Here is an 18,673-nt window from a genome sequence, read left to right as displayed (position 1 = left end):
TATTGTTGATTAGTGAAGTAGTGACACACTCTCAGTGGTTCTGGACTCACAATCTAACCACATTGAAATTGATATATTTTCCAAATAACAAAGTAAAAGTAGGATGAAATCTTAATTTCATTCTACTATACTACCAACTTCTACAGATCATGGTAGATTACTGTGATTAGCCAGTTACATACAAAGGACTGAGTAGAAGTTGAGAATTACATATGATTATAAAACAAGCTTTATGAACGAATGTCAAGTGCTGTACACAATCAACTCTCTTTTGAAGTTATGCTTCCATTTCTTTCTGTAGAAAAGATGTCTTGTTAAAATAGAAATAATTATCCTGGTTTTAAAAATGATATTAACATGAAAAAAAATATTTTCACACCCTTTATTTCCTTTGCTACAAAACAATATAACAATTGGTAAAACATGATTGTCGGAAACTGTCTGTTTACGACAATATTATAACTTACTGGCCATTAGCATTTTATCTACAAACTTATCAACATAATCCTTAAGTATAAAATAGAACAACAAAAGAGATTCTGGTGTTATGGCATATGTGTTTTTAATGGAAACTTAAATCTCTAACAAAGTCTGGCAGACATTAATATGAAAATATTTCCTTTATACAAACTCTATTTTCAAAATAATATAACAGCATACATTATACTTTAATTTGAACTGATTCAATAGCTAGCCACACACTACATCACAATTTATCACAATGACTTTTATCCCCACTAACACTTAACACTCAGATACTGACTCACAAACCGTGCATGACACAAAAAACACCAAGCTAGCTATACTACACATTGGAAAAAAGGCAATATCAAGAATTACTGGTGAAATCTGAATTAGTAAATGGATTAAGTATAGTGTAATGTTGGACATGCAAAGATTCTCATGTTCCTCTGAAAACATTATGGGATCGTTTTATGGCTTCAGGACTAGGAAAACAAAGCAATGATTTAACATTTCTGTTGTGAACTTCAGCTTTCCTAATAAATGTAATTAGAGTAATGTAATTTTGTCTTAAATTCAGATGAATAATGTATATCCTTATCTGATGAAATGCAGAGATGAGATCTTAATAGTTCCAGGTTAGAATGGTTTTTGCTTCTACATGAACTAAGGACTTGCAGTGGGGAGCAGAAATAATTGGTCTTATATCTTAAAAGTATGCTTTAAGTTCTAATTAAGGACGTTATGATTCACAGAACATGATAATCTCCGTAATACACCCTTACAATAAACAAAGGAACTATGTGTGATGAGATATTTGCACTATAAGGCAAATAATTGTACAATATACACTGCTTTTTGATTAACATTTTTCTTCTTTTTTTTTGCACTTAAAAGTTGAAGCAAAATACATCCATGCAGCACAATGATAAGGTCACTGTTGAATACGTAAAACATTTGTTATACATGAAACACTCAGATTGTTGATAAGAGGCAGTGATGCTCACAACTGCTCCCTACGTTTACAGTTATTGCTTTTTCATCTAACCTAACTCAAACTCTCATGAGATTCTACTCCATAGTACAGTGCACTTGTCTTCTCATCACAAGTAAAGCAAACTAAATACTCTGTGAAGTCCATCCCGTTTCATCAATGGTACTGTGTATATAAATATATGACTAGGATTGTATATCTGTCATGAGAGGGCATTGTAAATCCCTTCACAACAGCTGGTTCACTGAGTAAGTAACACACTCACAGCAGCTCCCCCAAGACACACCATTTGGCAGTCTAGTACATGAAATGAGTATAAATCAAATACACTGTGGCATCTAATAACATTCACATACCACTACTAAACACATACTTAATACCAAACTGTAAATGTGATATGTAAACTTCATAATAATTGGTAACAATTCAAAATAGATGAATATCAATTCATATTGATCTTTTACCTTTAGTTAGTTGAAACTAGATACATATAGTACTAAAAATGTAAGACAGACAAAACTGTTAAGTTAATAAACCAATACTTTTATAAGTTTGCCAAGCTATAAACTTCAATGACCTTCACCTCAAAGTCTCCATTGGGTACCAGTGGAGGATTGTCAAAGGTCTGGCAAGGTTCTGTTTTGCCGTAACGCAACTCATGGTCCAGCATGATTCCCTGACCATTCCTGAGAAAATCAGAGCCATGAATTAAATTATGGAATGAATGATTGTGCATTCATATCATTATTATGATTTTATTGCTTATTTAAACAAACACTTTACTAAATGTGAGACAAGGAAAGAATCGTAATGTAAAATAAGAATGAATTTAACACATAAATAAAAACATACTATTATACTATTTGATATCCTTTTTATATTCATTACTGATATAAGAAAGATGATGAAAATGCTTGAAATGTGCCTTTTAGGCATTAAATTTATTATAATTTAAATTAAAGTACCTACCCTCCACCAATGGTGATCATGTTATTGTCAGCATGCATGAAGAGTTCAGCACAATGCTCCACTGAAGACACAGCAGCATCATCCTGCTGCCTTGAGATTCCCACCCACTGGTATTTAGCAACAGTAGGTCGAAGGGAGAACAAGAATGTCTCTCCTGTCCCAAAGTATGTCTGCCAGTTTCCAAACTCATCTTTACAGTGTCTTTGAGCCCAGGCTGTGGAGCAGTAAGCCCCAAACACATAGTCGTCTGTGGTGCGGATGCAGAGAAGTGTGGGCTCATATTTTTCTGCTCGCTGTTCATGGAAAGAATAAAATTGTAATGTGGCATTTTGAAGTATATGATGCTGCCATCTAAATAGCTACACCAGTTAAACAGCTTAATTTCAGATAATTTATATCATACTCATATCAGCATTTTAAAGATGAATTTCCATAAGCATTTGCTGAATTGATGGTTTTTAGACTATGTACAACTTGTGGTGGTCCTGCACTCCGTGTGCTCACCTGGAAGAAGGTGGTGAGTGAGCAGCCATGTTCCTCAGTTGTATAGATCAGAGTTGGTTGGTACATTGTCATCCTCATAGGCAGCCAAGACCACAATGTCAACAGCTGATGGTTAAAAAATAGGAGAATCAATTAGAGAAGACATTCAGAATATGCCTGCAACACAATGACAGGAAAAAATAGTTTCATAAATAGCAAGGCCATCTCTCATTACTATATTAACTATCAGATTAAAATGGTAAAGCAAAATAGAATTATACTATATACAAAATAAAATTAACCTGACAGATCTACCACTATATAACTAACTGAAATTCTAAGTAATAAAATTAAATAAGCTTAACACCCTTAACTTGCAATTCTGAGTACATTTAACACAAGGAAAAAATTTATCAATCTCTATGAACAGCAACAAACCTCATCCTTAGAGACGATCACTGATTTGACGTTGTTAATGGGGTACTGTCCCATCGCCCGAACTCTTGGGGCAGGAGACCGAGATCCCTTTAGTAGCATGCACAAAGAGAGGTAAATTGAAGCACCATCAATACCACAGATTCTGAGGCACTGGAGCACAAGGAATTAATAAGCAAATATGCAAGACACTATATGGTTAGGTAAGCTGTTTTATATAAAAGGCCCAAGAGAAGTTAGAAAATCCCCACATCTTAAATACCAAACCAGCCCAAGCATCACAAAACCAGAGATATTTACACACACATTCTGAATATTTATCAAGTCAAGAATCAGATTATTCTGTTATACCACCTGAACCTGAAACTTTTGACCTGCATGATATTTGTATTATGACAATGGTTGTTTCACACATTTATGTTGTTCATGATATTTGGTTGAGTTATTCAACTCTTGAATGGAGTTATGCAGATCAGATATTCAATGTAAGAGTATCTGACAAAGTTAGCAAGGGAGATAAGTATCTGGTGTAGAATACTCATGATAACAATGACTGGAATATGAAGTTCAATGTGTTTCAGATGTATGGAAGTACAAAGAGGAAAAGTTAAATATATAGAATATCAACACATGTAAGAATTTCTGCAGACAGATCACCCAAGAATAAATGAGGTTAAGCAGTAAGTAGCATATGACAGGAGAATGGAAGCAGAAATGTGTTACAAGAAAAGTGTGAAGTGACATAAAGGAATTACACATGAGTATTCTATCATTGGGTTATTTTCTGTTGTTGCTGTCCTTTAGGGATGAGGCTCCCAGAAATTTAGCAAAGCATTAAAGATAATATTAAAAGCCTTTGCCAATAAAAGCTCCCCAGCATAAGTAACACAGAGCAGTTGAACCAAACCCTTCAATTGCCCAACACCGGCATTAGACAACTCACCTCTTTGATGGTGAGTGTGTGAGACATCATCTGTATGTTGCTCTGGGTCTCTGAGGTGGGGAGACCTTCCAGGGAAACTGAGCGATGGAGGGAAGGTGTTTCAGGAGGATTCATCTGCCCTGTTCCTCCTCCGGCTCCTCCAAGTGTTCGCTGACTCTTTAGAAACATCTCAGTCTGGAGAACCACTTTAGTAATTTCAGATTTGCTGAAGCCACGAATCCCAAAGGCAGTTTTCAGGAGCTTCTGAGGGGTAATCTGAAAGGGTCAAGGTGATTTAAAACCCAAGATCAATATGATGATCTTTATAAGCATAACTTTGTTATTCTAGCTTAGAATCTGTCATGGCTTTTAATAGTGTCAAAAACCCTATGACCATAATATTATTTTAATCCAATTTATTTTTTTTTAAAGGACACACTTCTTACAACCTAAGGAGATGCAAGTTTAACATACCTGTATGTTCTGGCAAAAATGGTAAAGAGTTTCATGGAGACCCCGTGAAGGAAGGGAGGCAACCATTGAAGAGTCATGAGTTAGTGTCTTGACAAACACATGGAAGATGGCTAAAGCAATTCGCAGGAGAACTTTGGAACCCTCAAAAAGATAGCAATCAATCACACGCACCTGGGAAACGACAGACACATCAGAATTCTGAGTTAACCTCAAAAAAGTATATATAAAATCTCTAGTTATTATACATGATACAAAAAATTGCAGCTAATCATCCATCCTTACTGTGTGTGTGAGTGGCAAGGCTGACAGGATCCACCACATCCAGTTCTGGAAAGCTTCTTCTATCTGTTCTTGTGGAACCCCAAACTTTGTCAATGTGGAGAATGCTCCTCTCTGAAAAGATTTAAAATTAATCATAAATGGAAATTAATTGCTACCTTACACACAAAACATTAATAGTTTGTCAAATTTCATGAACTGTTGTGACTTAGGCAAGACATTATTTATACATACTATGTGCTTCTTGCCAAGGATCATGGCTGCTCTCCACTGCGCTTCATAGGCAATTTTGGTTTGTGATAGAAATTTGCTCTGGGATCCTCCCACCAAGGCCGAGATACAGTAATAGGCATCCACCTCTGGAAATTAACATTTTTCTTAGTAATGATAAAACTTATAAAGCAAATGCTTGGTACTTCAATATTATCTCAATCTGATGCAGTATTTTTATATATTTTTAAGTAGATGGAAAAATCAATAGAGATTATTATGGATATTTATTTATAGATCAGGGACTAAGACTACAGTGAATAAATAACTTCAAAGTATTATAACAAAAATTCTACTTTTATCATTAAAACATCAATAGAAGTACAGGTGATAAGGAGCATCAAGTATAACAAACCTTCCATGTAGTGCAGCAGCAGGGATGTGAGGCCATAGAGGGCTGGGGCATAGGTGATGGCTGGGTGGTTGAAAGAGATGAGGGAGATGATTCGCTCACACACAGTCACTCCACGCGGGGACAGGGAGTGAGACACTTTGTGGTTGGCATCAATGAAGGCAGGTAGTTGTACCATGCACTCAGACAGTTCTGAAAGATCCACATCAAATCAATATAAACTGAACAATATGAATAATCAATGTTTTCCTCCTATACATTTATAATATGTACATTTTTCGAAAAAGTCCAGCTAATATTGCAATAGGACTTTGCATGTTTTTTTAAATTTTATTTATTTTATTTTTCTATTATTAAATGGATACTGTTGGCAAATAAAAGAAGAGCAGCATCCACCAGCATGTCTTGCTTATATTACTGTGTTCTCACCTGTTGAACCATAGATTTGTTTCACTGTATCCCAGTAATACTGATCGTCAAAGTCTTTCTCTCGGGAATGGTGACGACACAGCTCCCTCCACAAATCCTCCCGTGCTGGGCTTCCTATACTCCAGTCTGAGTCACGAATCATTTGTTTGGCCTGAGGAAGAAAACATGGATAAATTACTATGAAAATTCTAAAGCTGAGGCATAGCAACAAAGTAACTCTCAATTGTTTAAAATATTTAAAAAAAAACATCATAGGTCCATTTGTACAAATATGATAAAACCCATTAATAGTGAAAGCACAATAGAAAATGTTAAGACCACATGGTAACTTGGTTTCCTAACTTGTCAAGCCTCAAGTAATCTTTCCAACTCAGATCTGTATGAAAGATGCATACATTTTCATCTTTGACTGTAATCATGAACAAGTTTCTCTCATTTTCTACCAGATACATGTAAAAATGTGAATAGTAATTTTTTCCTATATACATAGTAAATTGTAGAATCATGTTTTCTGCTCACAATCAGTTCTTCCAGGGAATCACACATCAGATCATTATTATTTGCATCTTATATCAATGATACTTATAGACTGTGATAAGGAGTGTGGCCAGGTTATCTCTCTAACAAGATCTGATCATTTATGCAGAGAACCCAACTTCTCACAATTCTCTCAGACTAAGGAAGTTGTTGCAGCACAAGGATGTGATCTTTATTATTGTTCATCAGTGACTGATGGTGGAGATAAATAGCCTTGGCCACTATCAGGACACCAGCTGCGTGATGCTTGTCTTCAGTCCCCTAAGCACTACTGACCCATCCTTGCTGGTGGTGCTCTATCTATTCTTTGGTCAAGTCAATCTGTTATATTGTATGTCTCCTTATCCCAAAACATAAGTAGGTTTTTTTTTTTTTTTTATGTTGGAAGGATACTGGCCAAGGGCAACAACAAAAATCTAATAAAAAAATGCCCACTGAAATGCCAGTCCCATAAAAGGGTCAAAGCAGTGGTCAAAAATTGGTGGATAAGTGTCTTGAAACCTCCCTCTTGAAGGAGGGTTGAAAACTATACAGGAAAATGGCACCTACATTCTTATGAATACATAATTTGATTTCATATTACAGGTTTGTTGACTGAACACATCTCATTATATGCAAATAGCATAATAGAATCTTTCTTTACAGCATCCTTATCCTACTCATACACACCTCTTTTATTTTCCCAAGTTTCATTTGCCCTTCAATATCTTTCCATTTTGCCATGGTGGCCTCGTCAGCAGAGTGTGCAAGGTCATGGACAGGGATTCTGGACATGTCAACATGTCCAGAGAAGGGTGGAGGGTTGGTGGGAGTCTTGTCATCAGAGACTGCCTCAGCATGAGCTGCTCCTCCTACAGTCATCTTGATCAAATTTCCAAGGAGTTTAACCTGCAGAGAATACAATGACATCAGCAATGATTCTTCAGTCTCTCCAGATATGTATATAATAAATTTTTAACCTGTACAGTATAACACCTAGTATGGTCATTATAATGAAGAGTTATCATTCCTTACCTGTTTCTTTACTTCAGAAATTCTCTTGTTTTTGGTTGAACCATCTACTGGCCACTGGATCAGGGACTTGGGATAGGCCGAGACGGGGATGTGAACAGATCGGAGTTCTTTTTCCTGAAAATTTTCAAGCATTATATTATTTTCAAAATATCACTGTAATATGAACACAAAATAGAAGAATTATCATAATCTATCCACAGCATTATGTCTCAAATACTACTACTCACTTTCAGATGATTGAGATTAAGGATGTCAATTTGATTGTTGTTGCCAGCATCATAGTAGGGGTCAGGTGTATATTCCTCCTCAAGTTCAGTGTCACAGGTGTTGGAGACAAAGATATATTGCTGTTGGTGAGCCTGCTGTTGCTGATCACGTTTCCTGCTCTTCCAGTGGTTGCCAGGCTGGTGCTGTTGACCCCTGATGAGGTGCTGAGGCCTCTTGGATGAATTTACCCGTGGTCGATGAGGCCGGCTGGCGCCCTCATGACTGGAGACGCAGCGGCTGGCTGCAAGGGCCGCAGGATACACATGAGTGATGAGGTCGTAGGTTAACATTGTGAAGAGTTAAAGGGTATGATTGCTAAGAAGTAAGGTTTTAGGAAAAGGTGTTAGAGCACTTCATAAAACTGACGCTAACACCATATAAAAAGACAATATAAGTGACACATTAACAGATATTGGTGGGAGTCACAAAAGGAGTCTTCAGAGGATTGCATAACAGTCTTTCTGTTAGTATATATGTAGTTTGTATAGTTTATGGAATAACTTCTGACTTCGCAGTCTGTCACTTTTCAGTGTGATTTTTTTAGTATCTGAAAAGACAATGCCCATATTTAAACATTTATATGTGCATCACTTTGGAAAAACTAAGCAAATAATGCCACTGATGAAACTGCTCTCATTCCTGCCTTAACTGTTACTCCTAATACAACTAATTCCATGATAAGAAATTCTTCCTCATCTGTCTGAATGCTAATTGAAAACACAAATGGTATCACTCGGCAGCAAAACAATTTCCATTGCAGTGCTTCACAGCAGGTAAGTAGTGCATGGGTTCATATGTAACTGTGGCTTCTCCTTGATGTTACTCTCATGGCCATGGGTAACTGAGAGAGGCATATCTAGGTTACAAGACAAGCATGTCTTTGAACACTTAGTGACAGGCGAAGGACACTCGCGTCACGGGACTGTCACACATCCATCGTCTCGCTATCAGTGAATCAGTCAGGTTGCGGTGGAGGTGACGGAGGCCTTGCACCAGTGCTGCTTGATCCATGGTGGTCACGTAGGCTTGGCGTCCTGCACTGTGTTGGCAGTGGCAAGCTCCGCCCGGCGCCGCACTGTCACTTTCTCTCGGCTGGGGACCTTTCACGACCCAGAGTGTGCACAGCCAAGCAACACACCACCATCGCTACGGCCATACTCCACAAACTAATCCGTGTGGACCCACGACCCCGCCCTCTTCGCGTTATCTGTCTGTCCTGCTGATTCGCTAAACAACTGGTCAAGTTGCTGGATGTGGAATGCAAATATTTCATCCTGCGAAAAAAGACCGTGGTGTGCGCCTCTGACACATCGAACATCACTGTACTAAATAGGATGGAATATACAGAAAAATCTGACAACGACTACAAGCAAGGAAGTTTTGAACTTTTGCAACAGATGCATATATAAAATATGGCAACATTTGCCGTACGAAACGTCAAGCTTTTTGAGTTTATTTAGTTTACACATGGCTTGAGCTTTTCTCTTGTCTGTGCATCAGTGGAGCGAGAACGTGCTCCTCAGACTTTCCTGTACCACACCACATGGCAGAGAGCATCCAGGCTGGATTTCAAGGTGTGCTGTGATGTGCCATAAATCGCAGCATTATGGAAGAAGGGCATGAACCGAAGGAAAAGAAGCTGACGATGTTAATGATGGTGTCTGACAGAGATAAAGCCAGGCACGAGCACGAATAAATGACTGCTAGGGTACTGTTAAATTTGCCAGCGTAGATCACGAGTGAATGATACTAATGATGATAAATGCCTATTCACATAATTATGTAAATTAATGATATCGAGAGAGAGAGAGAGAGAGAGAGAGAGAGAGAGAGAGAGAGAGAGAGAGAGAGAGAGAGAGAGAGAGAGAGAGAGAGAGAGGGGGTAGAGAGAAAGGGGGCGGGGATATGAAGCACAAGCACCAAAAGCGAGGAGAGAGAAAGAAATGTTAGCTTGATATGGCTACGGGTTTGGTGCCGGACTAAAGAAAAACAAACACAATGTTACGAAAGACTGAATTTGCCTTCATTCAGCCTCGCTAGACGGAGACGGACCGCTGTCCAAGACTTGCACATTCACCGCGGCATTAGAGGAAGGCAAAAAAACGAGTTAAGACAAAAAACAACTACGTACATGCTACATCAATAAAAACTCTCTCTCTCTCTCTCTCTCTCTCTCTCTCTCTCTCTCTCTCTCTCTCTCTCGCTTGTTTACTATAAAAATACCACATCGGTATGAAAAAAGCACAACTTCCTTTCCTCTCTCACTGGGAAGTTATTATACACAGCAGTATGCCGATTATATACAACAATAATATAATGATTTTCCTTGTTTTCATTAATATTTACAACAGATGATTAAAATAATAATAATAATAATAATAATAATAATAATAATAATAATAATAATAATAATAATATTAATAATAATAATAATAACAGAGGCAAGAATATGAAGCTAGCAGTAATAGTGGTAGTGGTGATGGTGGTGGTGGTGGTAGTAGTAGTAGTAGTAGTAGTAGTAGTAGTAGTAGTAGTAGTAGTAGTAGTAGTAGTAGTAGTAGTAGTAGAGACAACTCACCACAATTTTCCACTGTCATGATTGCGATATTCAAGAAGTTTTAGTTTCCGCAAATTCCTTTCCCCTTTCTCTCCTTGGAACACAACCAACGGTAATTGAGCCTCTCTCTCGCAGTATGCAGTAATTGCAGTAGTAGCTTGTAAAGTTTGTCGCTCACTGTCACCGATACACCACCAACAAATGCGTGTCGCCAGTGTTCCGTTCTTGCTGTCAATAATCCAAGCGGCTCATAACAAGACTTAGCAGTGAAAAGCTCGCCTCATTGAAACACACTCGCATTTTCAGGCAAGACAGTGCTGTGCTGAACGCAACGAGACAAGTGCAACAACTAGCCGCCGCACAGGTGAGTCTCTTTATATACGCTCACCTCGCCGATAGGGTTGCCAACGCGAGCTATCATCAATGCACTTTCTACGCTCACCTGAGGAGGCTTCGGGAATGCCTATCAACAGGTCCAGGACGGGGTAGAGGGGGCGGGAAAGCTGTTGGTGTCAGGGCAGGGGAAGAGGGAGGGGAGTAAAGATATGTACAGGTTGAATTGTTTTGTTAATCTAATACACAAGTAAGATTTTTTTTTTTTTTTTTGTAAAGGGAATGTAAGAGATACAATCTGATATATGTGACATGCTAACTTTCCTCTCATACCTAACGAGTTCTTATCCTTTTACGTGTGTGTGTGTGTGTGTGTGTGTGTGTGTGTGTGTGTGTGTGTGTGTGTGTGTGTGTGTGTGTTTCATCTTAGCGTGACAGGCATAACTACCACCCGCCAGCATAATGACAGCTCCTAATAAAGACTTGCATGCATAAAAGAAAAGTTGCATACGTTTCATAACAAACGACGCGCCGAAAGGTTACACGGAAGGATATGAAAGCAAATCAAGACATTATTATTCGTCGTCTTCATTCCTTCGCCAGAAACATAGAACAAGGAGGAGGAGAAGGAGGAGGAGGAGGAGGAGGAGGAGGAGGAGGAGGAGGAGGAGGAGGAGGAGGAGGAGGAGAAAGAAAGAAAGAAAGAAAGAAAGAAAGAAAGAAAGAAAGAAAGAAAGAGAGGAAAAATTATGACGGCATCACACATTATCGCATAAAATAACCAAAGGAGAGAGAGAGAGAGAGAGAGAGAGTGAGAGAGAGAGAGAGAGAGAGAGAGAGAGAGAGAGAGAGAGAGAGAGAGAGAGAGAAGAAACAAAAGAAAGCCGGTTTAATATTTTCCTCCCTGACACAAACGAAAACTCACGCGACTCCTGTGACTAGACGACTTATTTTCCAAAGGGTGTATCTTCTAAGGCCTCGAAGTTTCCGTCCCATGTGCGCACCCTCAAATCAACGACACGCGGCGGGGAGAGAGGTTCTTACGGGAGGCGAAGCAGACATGAGGAACGGTCGAAATAGGAAGACGGGGCAGTTTTACAAGAGTACGGCGTGGTCTTTGAAGTTGCTGCAGGCGAGGTACTTGCAATAACTTTGTTAAAATTAGAAGATGTGAGAGGTCATAGGCCAGTACTCAAAATCGATTATTTTCAAAGGCCACAGAGATGATTAGCCAGGTTCTCACGAGTGCTTCTCCCGTTAATAATGTAGAAATGTTATTAATCTGTTATTAGCATCATAGAAATACACTTAAAACTCGTGTAGCTTCAACTAGAGCCTTTTGAAAGTACGGCGCGGAAATGTTTCAGAATATGGTGTGAGAGGGCAGAGCTGTGAGAGAGGTTATAGACGTGAGGGTTTTGGTGAGAGGTTATAGACATGCAGGATCTAGTGAGAGAGGTCAAAGCTGTGTGAGTTTTGAGAGTGCATCAGGATAGACACTGCAATACAACACAACAAAGCAGAAAGTTTAGGAAGGTTTGGTCTATCTGTCGCTCTCCATTACCTTATCTTTATTTAACACCCTGCCTTTCTCCTCACATTTTCTCCCTCTCACCAAGCCACGCCTTCTCAGTGACAGAATATACAAATTTGAACGTTGTGGAATTCAAACACTAATCTAACTTTGCCTTCTTCCTCATATTTTCTTCCTCTCCTTATCTACTCGTAATTGAAAATAAATAACAAATAAATAAAATCAGTCAATCAATAAATAGAATATGTAAATAAATAGATAAAATAAAAACAAATAAATAAATAAAAGTAAATAAATATGAAAATAAAACAAAAATAAAAATAAGGTAAAAATGTTTTATTGCTGTGACGAGATCTTGCCACTGACATTTTTTTTTTTTTTTTTACATTCTGCTTCCCCTCCTACATTTCTCCCTCTTTCCATTCTTCCACTCCATTCTTTCTTAGTACCTGCATCACTCTCTTTCTCCCCGTTCCTCTTTTTTCCAGATTTTCCTTAAAGCTTTTTTGACTTTATTAGCTTTCCCTCAAGCTTAATAATATAGTCAGGTGCGAGTTTAGAGCGTAACCTCGAAAGACACCACACGAAGCAAAGGAAGTGATCGACGAATTCAAATCTGTTAGAGCCCGCAGTTTTATTTTCGCTCATTCGTATCGTCTGGGTTTACTCAAGTGAAACAGCTTGTACCTTACTGTTACTGGTGAGGAAGAGTTAAAAATTTTCTGGTAATTGGACGACAGGAAGGCAGCAGAGGCTTAACGAGGACAGGGGACCCAAAGTACAAGTGTGAAATGAGCGACATACATACATACATAGAGGCATACATACAAATATCAAATGGAGTGGTAGAAATTATATTAATCAGGTTTATTAGCAGAGAAAAGGCAATAACAGATACATAAGGACAAAGTAATGTGAATTTACCTTATGAACAGCGCAACAGATTACAGGCACTAAAGTTCTCATGAAGCGATATAAGTTATTTATTTACTTATTATTACCATTATTATTTTTTTCCATGGATTCCTTAACGGGCAAAGACAACGAGCCGAAGTATATGTGAATTTACCAAACATATGCGGTAGACAACATATAAAATAATGGAACTCAAACGGATGGTGTAAGCTATTTGCGTGTATTTACCGTGTATTTATTGCGATTATTAACGGGATCAAGACAACAGTGTACCAGGGAGTTCTTCTAACGGGGCTAAGAAGAACAACAACAAGGAAGGGGGTTTCTAGTTTCAACAAAGGTACCTGTAAGTAAGAGTATTTAGCCTGGCGTGAGATAATGTCCTTTGGTATTTACAGGTTTAATAATAACATCCGGCGTCCATAATTGTCAAGAACTGTACTTACTTCCTTACGAGAGAGAGAGAGAGAGAGAGAGAGAGAGAGAGAGAGAGAGAGAGAGAGAGAGAGAGAGAGAGAGAGAGAGAGAGAGAGAGAGAGAGAGAGAGAGAGAGAGAGAATATGTACATAAGAGTCATACGCCACTCATCTAACACTAACAACTCAAAATCCAACATAACAGGCAAACTGAAGCAACACAAACCCAAGGCACCATTATTCCAGAGCCCTCTTGTTGCCAGGGACCAAGGTAAGGTGTCGTGTGGCATTCCACCAAACCACGCCACAACGCCACGCCACGCCACGCCGACAGGGTATCTCAAGGCCACGGCGGCCAGCACCCCTTTCACTTAAGAGTCCTAGACGAAACACCCCAGCAAGACGAATCAAAACTAAACCTTCTGCTGATGGGTACACTGCGCTGGGAGTTCCAAGGGAAGCAGAGGATGTTGAGGCTTGAAGGAGTGAAGGTGGTGGTGGTGGTGGTGGTGGTGGTGGTGGTGGTGGTGCTTGATATCGAAATGGGTTGAAAAGATTGTAATTTGTAAAGAGTGGATGTAAAGTATTAGTTATTATTATTATTATTATTATTATTATTATTATTATTATTAGTAGTAGTAGTAGTAGTAGTAGTAGTAGTAGTAGTAGTAGTAGTAGTAGTAATAGTAGTAGTTGTAGTAGTAATAGTAGGAGGAGGAGGAGGAGGAGGAGGAGGAGGAGGAGGAGGAGGAGGAGGAGGAGGAGGAGGAGGAGGAGGAGGAGGACGAAATGAAGAAGAAAACAAGAAGAACAAGAACAAGAACAAGAACATGAAGAATAAGAAGAGAGAGAGAAAAAGACATATAAAGTAATGTCACGATTCCAGAGACAACGAAGGACTGAAACCAAGATGTGTGTGTGTGTGTGTGTGTGTGTGTGTGTGTGTGTGTGTGTGTGTGTGTGTGTGTGTGTGTGTGTGTGTGTGTGTGCTGGCGGCGAGGCGAGTGGCGATGAATGGGCAGGGCGGCTAGCTATATGTATATGCGTAGGAGACGGAGAGGAGTGGAGAAAGTTGCGAGTTAGAAGAGGCCATTGTCCTGCAGTGGCCTGGTGGTGGTGGTGGTGGTGGTGGTGGTGGTGGTAGTGCCAGTCAGATGATAATTGGCAATTGATGTATTTCACTCGTAAGCCACTCACTCTCTCTCTCTCTCTCTCTCTCTCTCTCTCTCTCTCTCTCTCTCTCTCTCTCTCTCTCTCTCTCTCTCTCTCATCAAACACGCACCATTCCATTGTCTCCTCAGCAGCATTACACAAAACAGGGGAATGACGTCACAGAAACCGAAGGGCGCCCCGTGAATGTGTTCACCTCTACAAAAAATATCAGAGAAAGAGAGAGAGAGAGAGAGAGAGAGAGAGAGAGAGAGAGAGAGAGAGAGAGAGAGAGAGAGAGAGAGAGAGAGAGAGAGAGAGAGAGAGAGAGAGAGAGAGTGCACACGAGACCCACAATTATCGCGCCCTTCCATCTTTCTCAGAGAGAGAGAGAGAGAGAGAGAGAGAGAGAGAGAGAGAGAGAGAGAGAGAGAGAGAGAGGCGGGGGTAAACACAGTGCATGACTCACAATGCCAGACACACGCCATTACCTGCCCCATCTACCTGTAATGAAGTGCGTGCTACCTGTTGCCGCCCTACGGCACGCCTTCACCTTCTCCACTCCTCACGTCCCTCTTGTTTGCATGGTGTTTTTACCCTTTCTTTATTCTTGTATTCTCGCTTCCTACTTTGCATTCCTCTCCTCTGGTGCTTTAAATCAATCAATCAGTCTGTTCTTTCTCTTCCTCCTCTTCCTGCTTCGCTCCTGTCTTCTATTTTCTTACACCCTGCAGATGCATTCTTCCTCTTTATACTTTTTTTTTTCGTTAATTTCTTCCTGGAGTTAGTATAAAGGAATTATTGGGTTTAACTTTCTTTCCCCCTCCCCCCCCTCTCTCTCTCTCTCTCTCTCTCTCTCTCTCTCTCTCTCTCTCTCTCTCTCTCTCTCTCTCTCTCTCTCCTTTGTTGCTAGTTATACGAACATAAAACATAAGAAAAGGGAAGTTGCAAGAAACCACTAAGCTTACACGCAGCAGTTCCTGTGAAAATGCAGTCTGCGGGTAAATAGAAGAGGAGGCAATGCTGGGGAGAGAGAAAGGAAAGATTATAAGACTCCTCATTCAATACTTCACTTAACAAAACCATCCATTGGTTCTGTCTGTAATGGAACAACAGTCTGCCTCACTACCTCCGACACGATTATTTTATCATCTGAGAACCTGTGAGCATTGTAACACTGCCACCCATTGATGCTTTCACTCGCTGTTTGGTGAATGTTCTCACACGGTGACTGGTCAACGTGTTCCCGTCTTGTTGTGAAACGTTCATCAAACTAACGTTGTATTTTCTTTAACAAAACCCTTAATTATAAGATACTGGATTATCTAAACGAAAATAACCTTGTATATTACAATTAAATAAAGGTTTAGGTAAGAATGAAATTGATTTACCGCACTTATCACATCTTTCATTAAATCATAAACCACTCAAGCATTTCTTTGTGTCGTACAATCAACTAAACATTATACTGGCTAGACTGAAAAATCTATCCTTTTAATCCCTTTCCTTTCTCGTAAATGTTTCGAAGATCTCGTACAGTGCTTTCATTGACATCCATTCCTGCATATGGCAATGAAAGGGTTTAAATAGTACATCTGTAAACCAATGAGGGAGTGCGAGCCTCAGTCAGTGGCAGTGTTACCAGATCTGCTTGTGGCAAAATGACAAAGGATAGAAAAACAAAAGTACATCACCTCTCTCTCTCTCTTGGCCCACATGATCACCGCCTCCCTCACCTTCCCACCTCTATTTCTGTTCGCTAATACCCGAGATTATCTGCTTAAAACGTAGTACATCTCTATCCAGGCCAGTTTTTCTTCCTTTTCTTTTCTTTTTTTTTATGACAGGATCTCTCTCTCTCTCTCTCTCTCTCTCTCTCTCTCTCTCTCTCTCTCTCTCTCTCTCTCTCTCTCTCTCTCAGCAAGCCAAGGAGAGATCGTGACAAAACAGCGATAAAAAGCAAGAGAAAGGGAAGAAGGGAACGAGGGGAGAGGAAACAGGGGACGACAGGGGAAGAGGGGAGAGGGGAGAGGAGGGGAACGCGGAAGAGAGAGGAGTTAGCAAATCAAAGCAAACATAATAGCAGCGAAAGGGAAGGTAAGGAGGAGGAGGAGGAGGAGGAGGAGGAGGAGGAGGAGGAGGAGGAGGAGGAGGAGGAGGAGGAGGAGGAGGAAGTGATGACAGGAAATTATAACAAGGAAGGAGGTAGGACAAACAAGGAAGGGAGAGAGAGAGGAATGGAGGAAGAGAGGAAAGGAGAGAAGGAGCAGGAGAAGGAAGGGGAGAGGGAAGAAGGAGACAAACAGTATAAAAAAGGTGATGTGGTGTGGGGGGGAGGGGAGAAGAGAAGGAGACAAGCCTGGTGAAGTCACGCGTCGATCACAAGCTGGGGGGTATTGGGGAGGGGGTGAATGAAGGAGGAATGGTGGGGACGGGGTGAAAGGGGTGGGTGGGAAGGGAAGGCGTGGTCTGGCCTGTGGTGACCCATTGAAGGCCGAAATGGTGCAATGGGCTTTTTATTTATTTATTTTTTATTTTTTTATTTGTGTCAGTGTGTCTGTTTGTTTCTGTCATTCTTTTTGTCTGTCTGTCTTTTTCTGTATCTATTTCTCTCTCTTCCTATTCTACAATTACTTTTTTTCTAATATCTTTTTCTTTCGTTTGTTTTTCTGTCTTTTAATTTCGTTGTCACCACGTGTCTGTATTTCTATCTGTCTATTTGTGTCTTTTAATGTGCCTGTCTGTTTGTCTATTTCTACGTCTAGATTTCTCTTTCTCTTCCACTTCTATATTTAATCAACTGGATGCGAACTTCTGTACCAGGTAAGACAAAATCCAACAGAAGATACAAGGTATAAAGTAACGAAAAAAAAAAAATAATAAATAAAATTCAAAAGTGTTCACGTCAAATGGAAACAAAACCAACAGCAGCAGAGCCGCCACCACCAGCAGTACACACATCAGTCTGCCGAACGAGCACGAAGGACGAGGAAATCATTTGAATATCCTTGTTCCTGATCAAAGACTACGACATAACTGTACACACATACATTGATAGCATCCTCGCTGCACGGCTCATCATTTTATACATATGCACACTCACCATTCCAAGACCAGTTGTATTCCTTATGATATTAATTAGTGTTCTGCTGTAAGAGTAAAGGCATCACACATATACGACAGTGCGCGTCAGTTTAGGAACAAAGCTTAGTAGGTGAGACGGAGGTGGTTTGCTCATGTGATGAAAAGAGATGGAGTAATGAGGAGGAGGAGTGCATGAGAAGGAGGATGCTGGAGATGAGTACGTGGGGAGAATGAAGATGGAGATAACCCACCATGCAAGAGGAGAGGAAGCTCAAAGAGAAGGTCTTTTTATGGGTGCAATGATGGCAGGCAAGCGTGGGATGAGTGAGGCAGGAGACACAGGAGACAAAATGACGGCGAGGTTGATCCGATGTGGTGTCCCTAACACGTGCAGCCGGAAGAAGACAAATGTTCCACGAGGAGGCTTGATGTATCACTGTTTGCACCAGACTAACGAGGCCACGTGACCCCGCTGTTGTGGAGGCTTACACTAATGACGTAGCCACTGCCAGAAACATTGCACCGGCCGATCAGTTAATATTTACGGAAACATTTTTTATTTGATCATGTCGCTCGCGTCTACACACACACACACACACACACACACACACACACACACACACACACACACACACACACACACACACACACACGCACGCACGTATGCATGTATGCATTTATGCATAAGAACTTGTGGTGTCTGTTCGTCCTCTGTAATCTCTTGTACTAGTCGCTTCAAGGCTGCCTGTTGTCATGGCTTGACCAGGCACTGCTGGGCTGAGGCCTAGTGGTAATGTC

At 40.1% G+C, this 18,673-nt stretch overlaps 1 protein-coding gene across 7 annotated transcripts in view; it reads right to left on the bottom strand.

The window, feature by feature from the left end:
- Positions 1-368: 368 nt before the first annotated feature.
- LOC135100848 (GTPase-activating protein skywalker-like) overlaps positions 369-18,673 on the bottom strand; it is a 99,565-nt gene continuing 81,260 nt past the window's right edge. For 3 of the 7 annotated variants that reach the window (XM_064004327.1, XM_064004324.1, XM_064004328.1), the window contains exons 2-14: positions 7,848-8,128; positions 7,621-7,734; positions 7,276-7,494; positions 6,070-6,220; positions 5,644-5,832; positions 5,253-5,377; positions 5,022-5,132; positions 4,740-4,910; positions 4,287-4,541; positions 3,347-3,433; positions 2,930-3,034; positions 2,426-2,718; positions 369-2,142 (exon numbers count right to left, since the gene is read on the bottom strand). In XM_064004327.1, the coding sequence (XP_063860397.1) occupies positions 2,001-2,142; positions 2,426-2,718; positions 2,930-3,034; positions 3,347-3,433; positions 4,287-4,541; positions 4,740-4,910; positions 5,022-5,132; positions 5,253-5,377; positions 5,644-5,832; positions 6,070-6,220; positions 7,276-7,467 (1,821 nt within the window). In that variant the 5' untranslated portion in view covers positions 7,468-7,494; positions 7,621-7,734; positions 7,848-8,128 and the 3' untranslated portion in view covers positions 369-2,000. Of the gene's footprint in view, positions 2,143-2,425; positions 2,719-2,929; positions 3,035-3,346; positions 3,434-4,286; positions 4,542-4,739; positions 4,911-5,021; positions 5,133-5,252; positions 5,378-5,643; positions 5,833-6,069; positions 6,221-7,275; positions 7,495-7,620; positions 7,735-7,847; positions 8,435-8,987; positions 9,049-10,465; positions 10,803-18,673 lie in introns of those variants that run through there. The other 4 variants (XM_064004323.1, XM_064004321.1, XM_064004325.1 and 1 more) reach the window with 4 other exon arrangements.

This window comes from Scylla paramamosain, chromosome 5 (assembly GCF_035594125.1).
Source record: "Scylla paramamosain isolate STU-SP2022 chromosome 5, ASM3559412v1, whole genome shotgun sequence".
Classification (NCBI taxonomy): domain Eukaryota; kingdom Metazoa; phylum Arthropoda; class Malacostraca; order Decapoda; family Portunidae; genus Scylla; species Scylla paramamosain.
The sequence above is the reverse complement of the archived record's forward strand: the minus strand, read 5'-3'. Positions and strand labels throughout refer to the sequence as shown.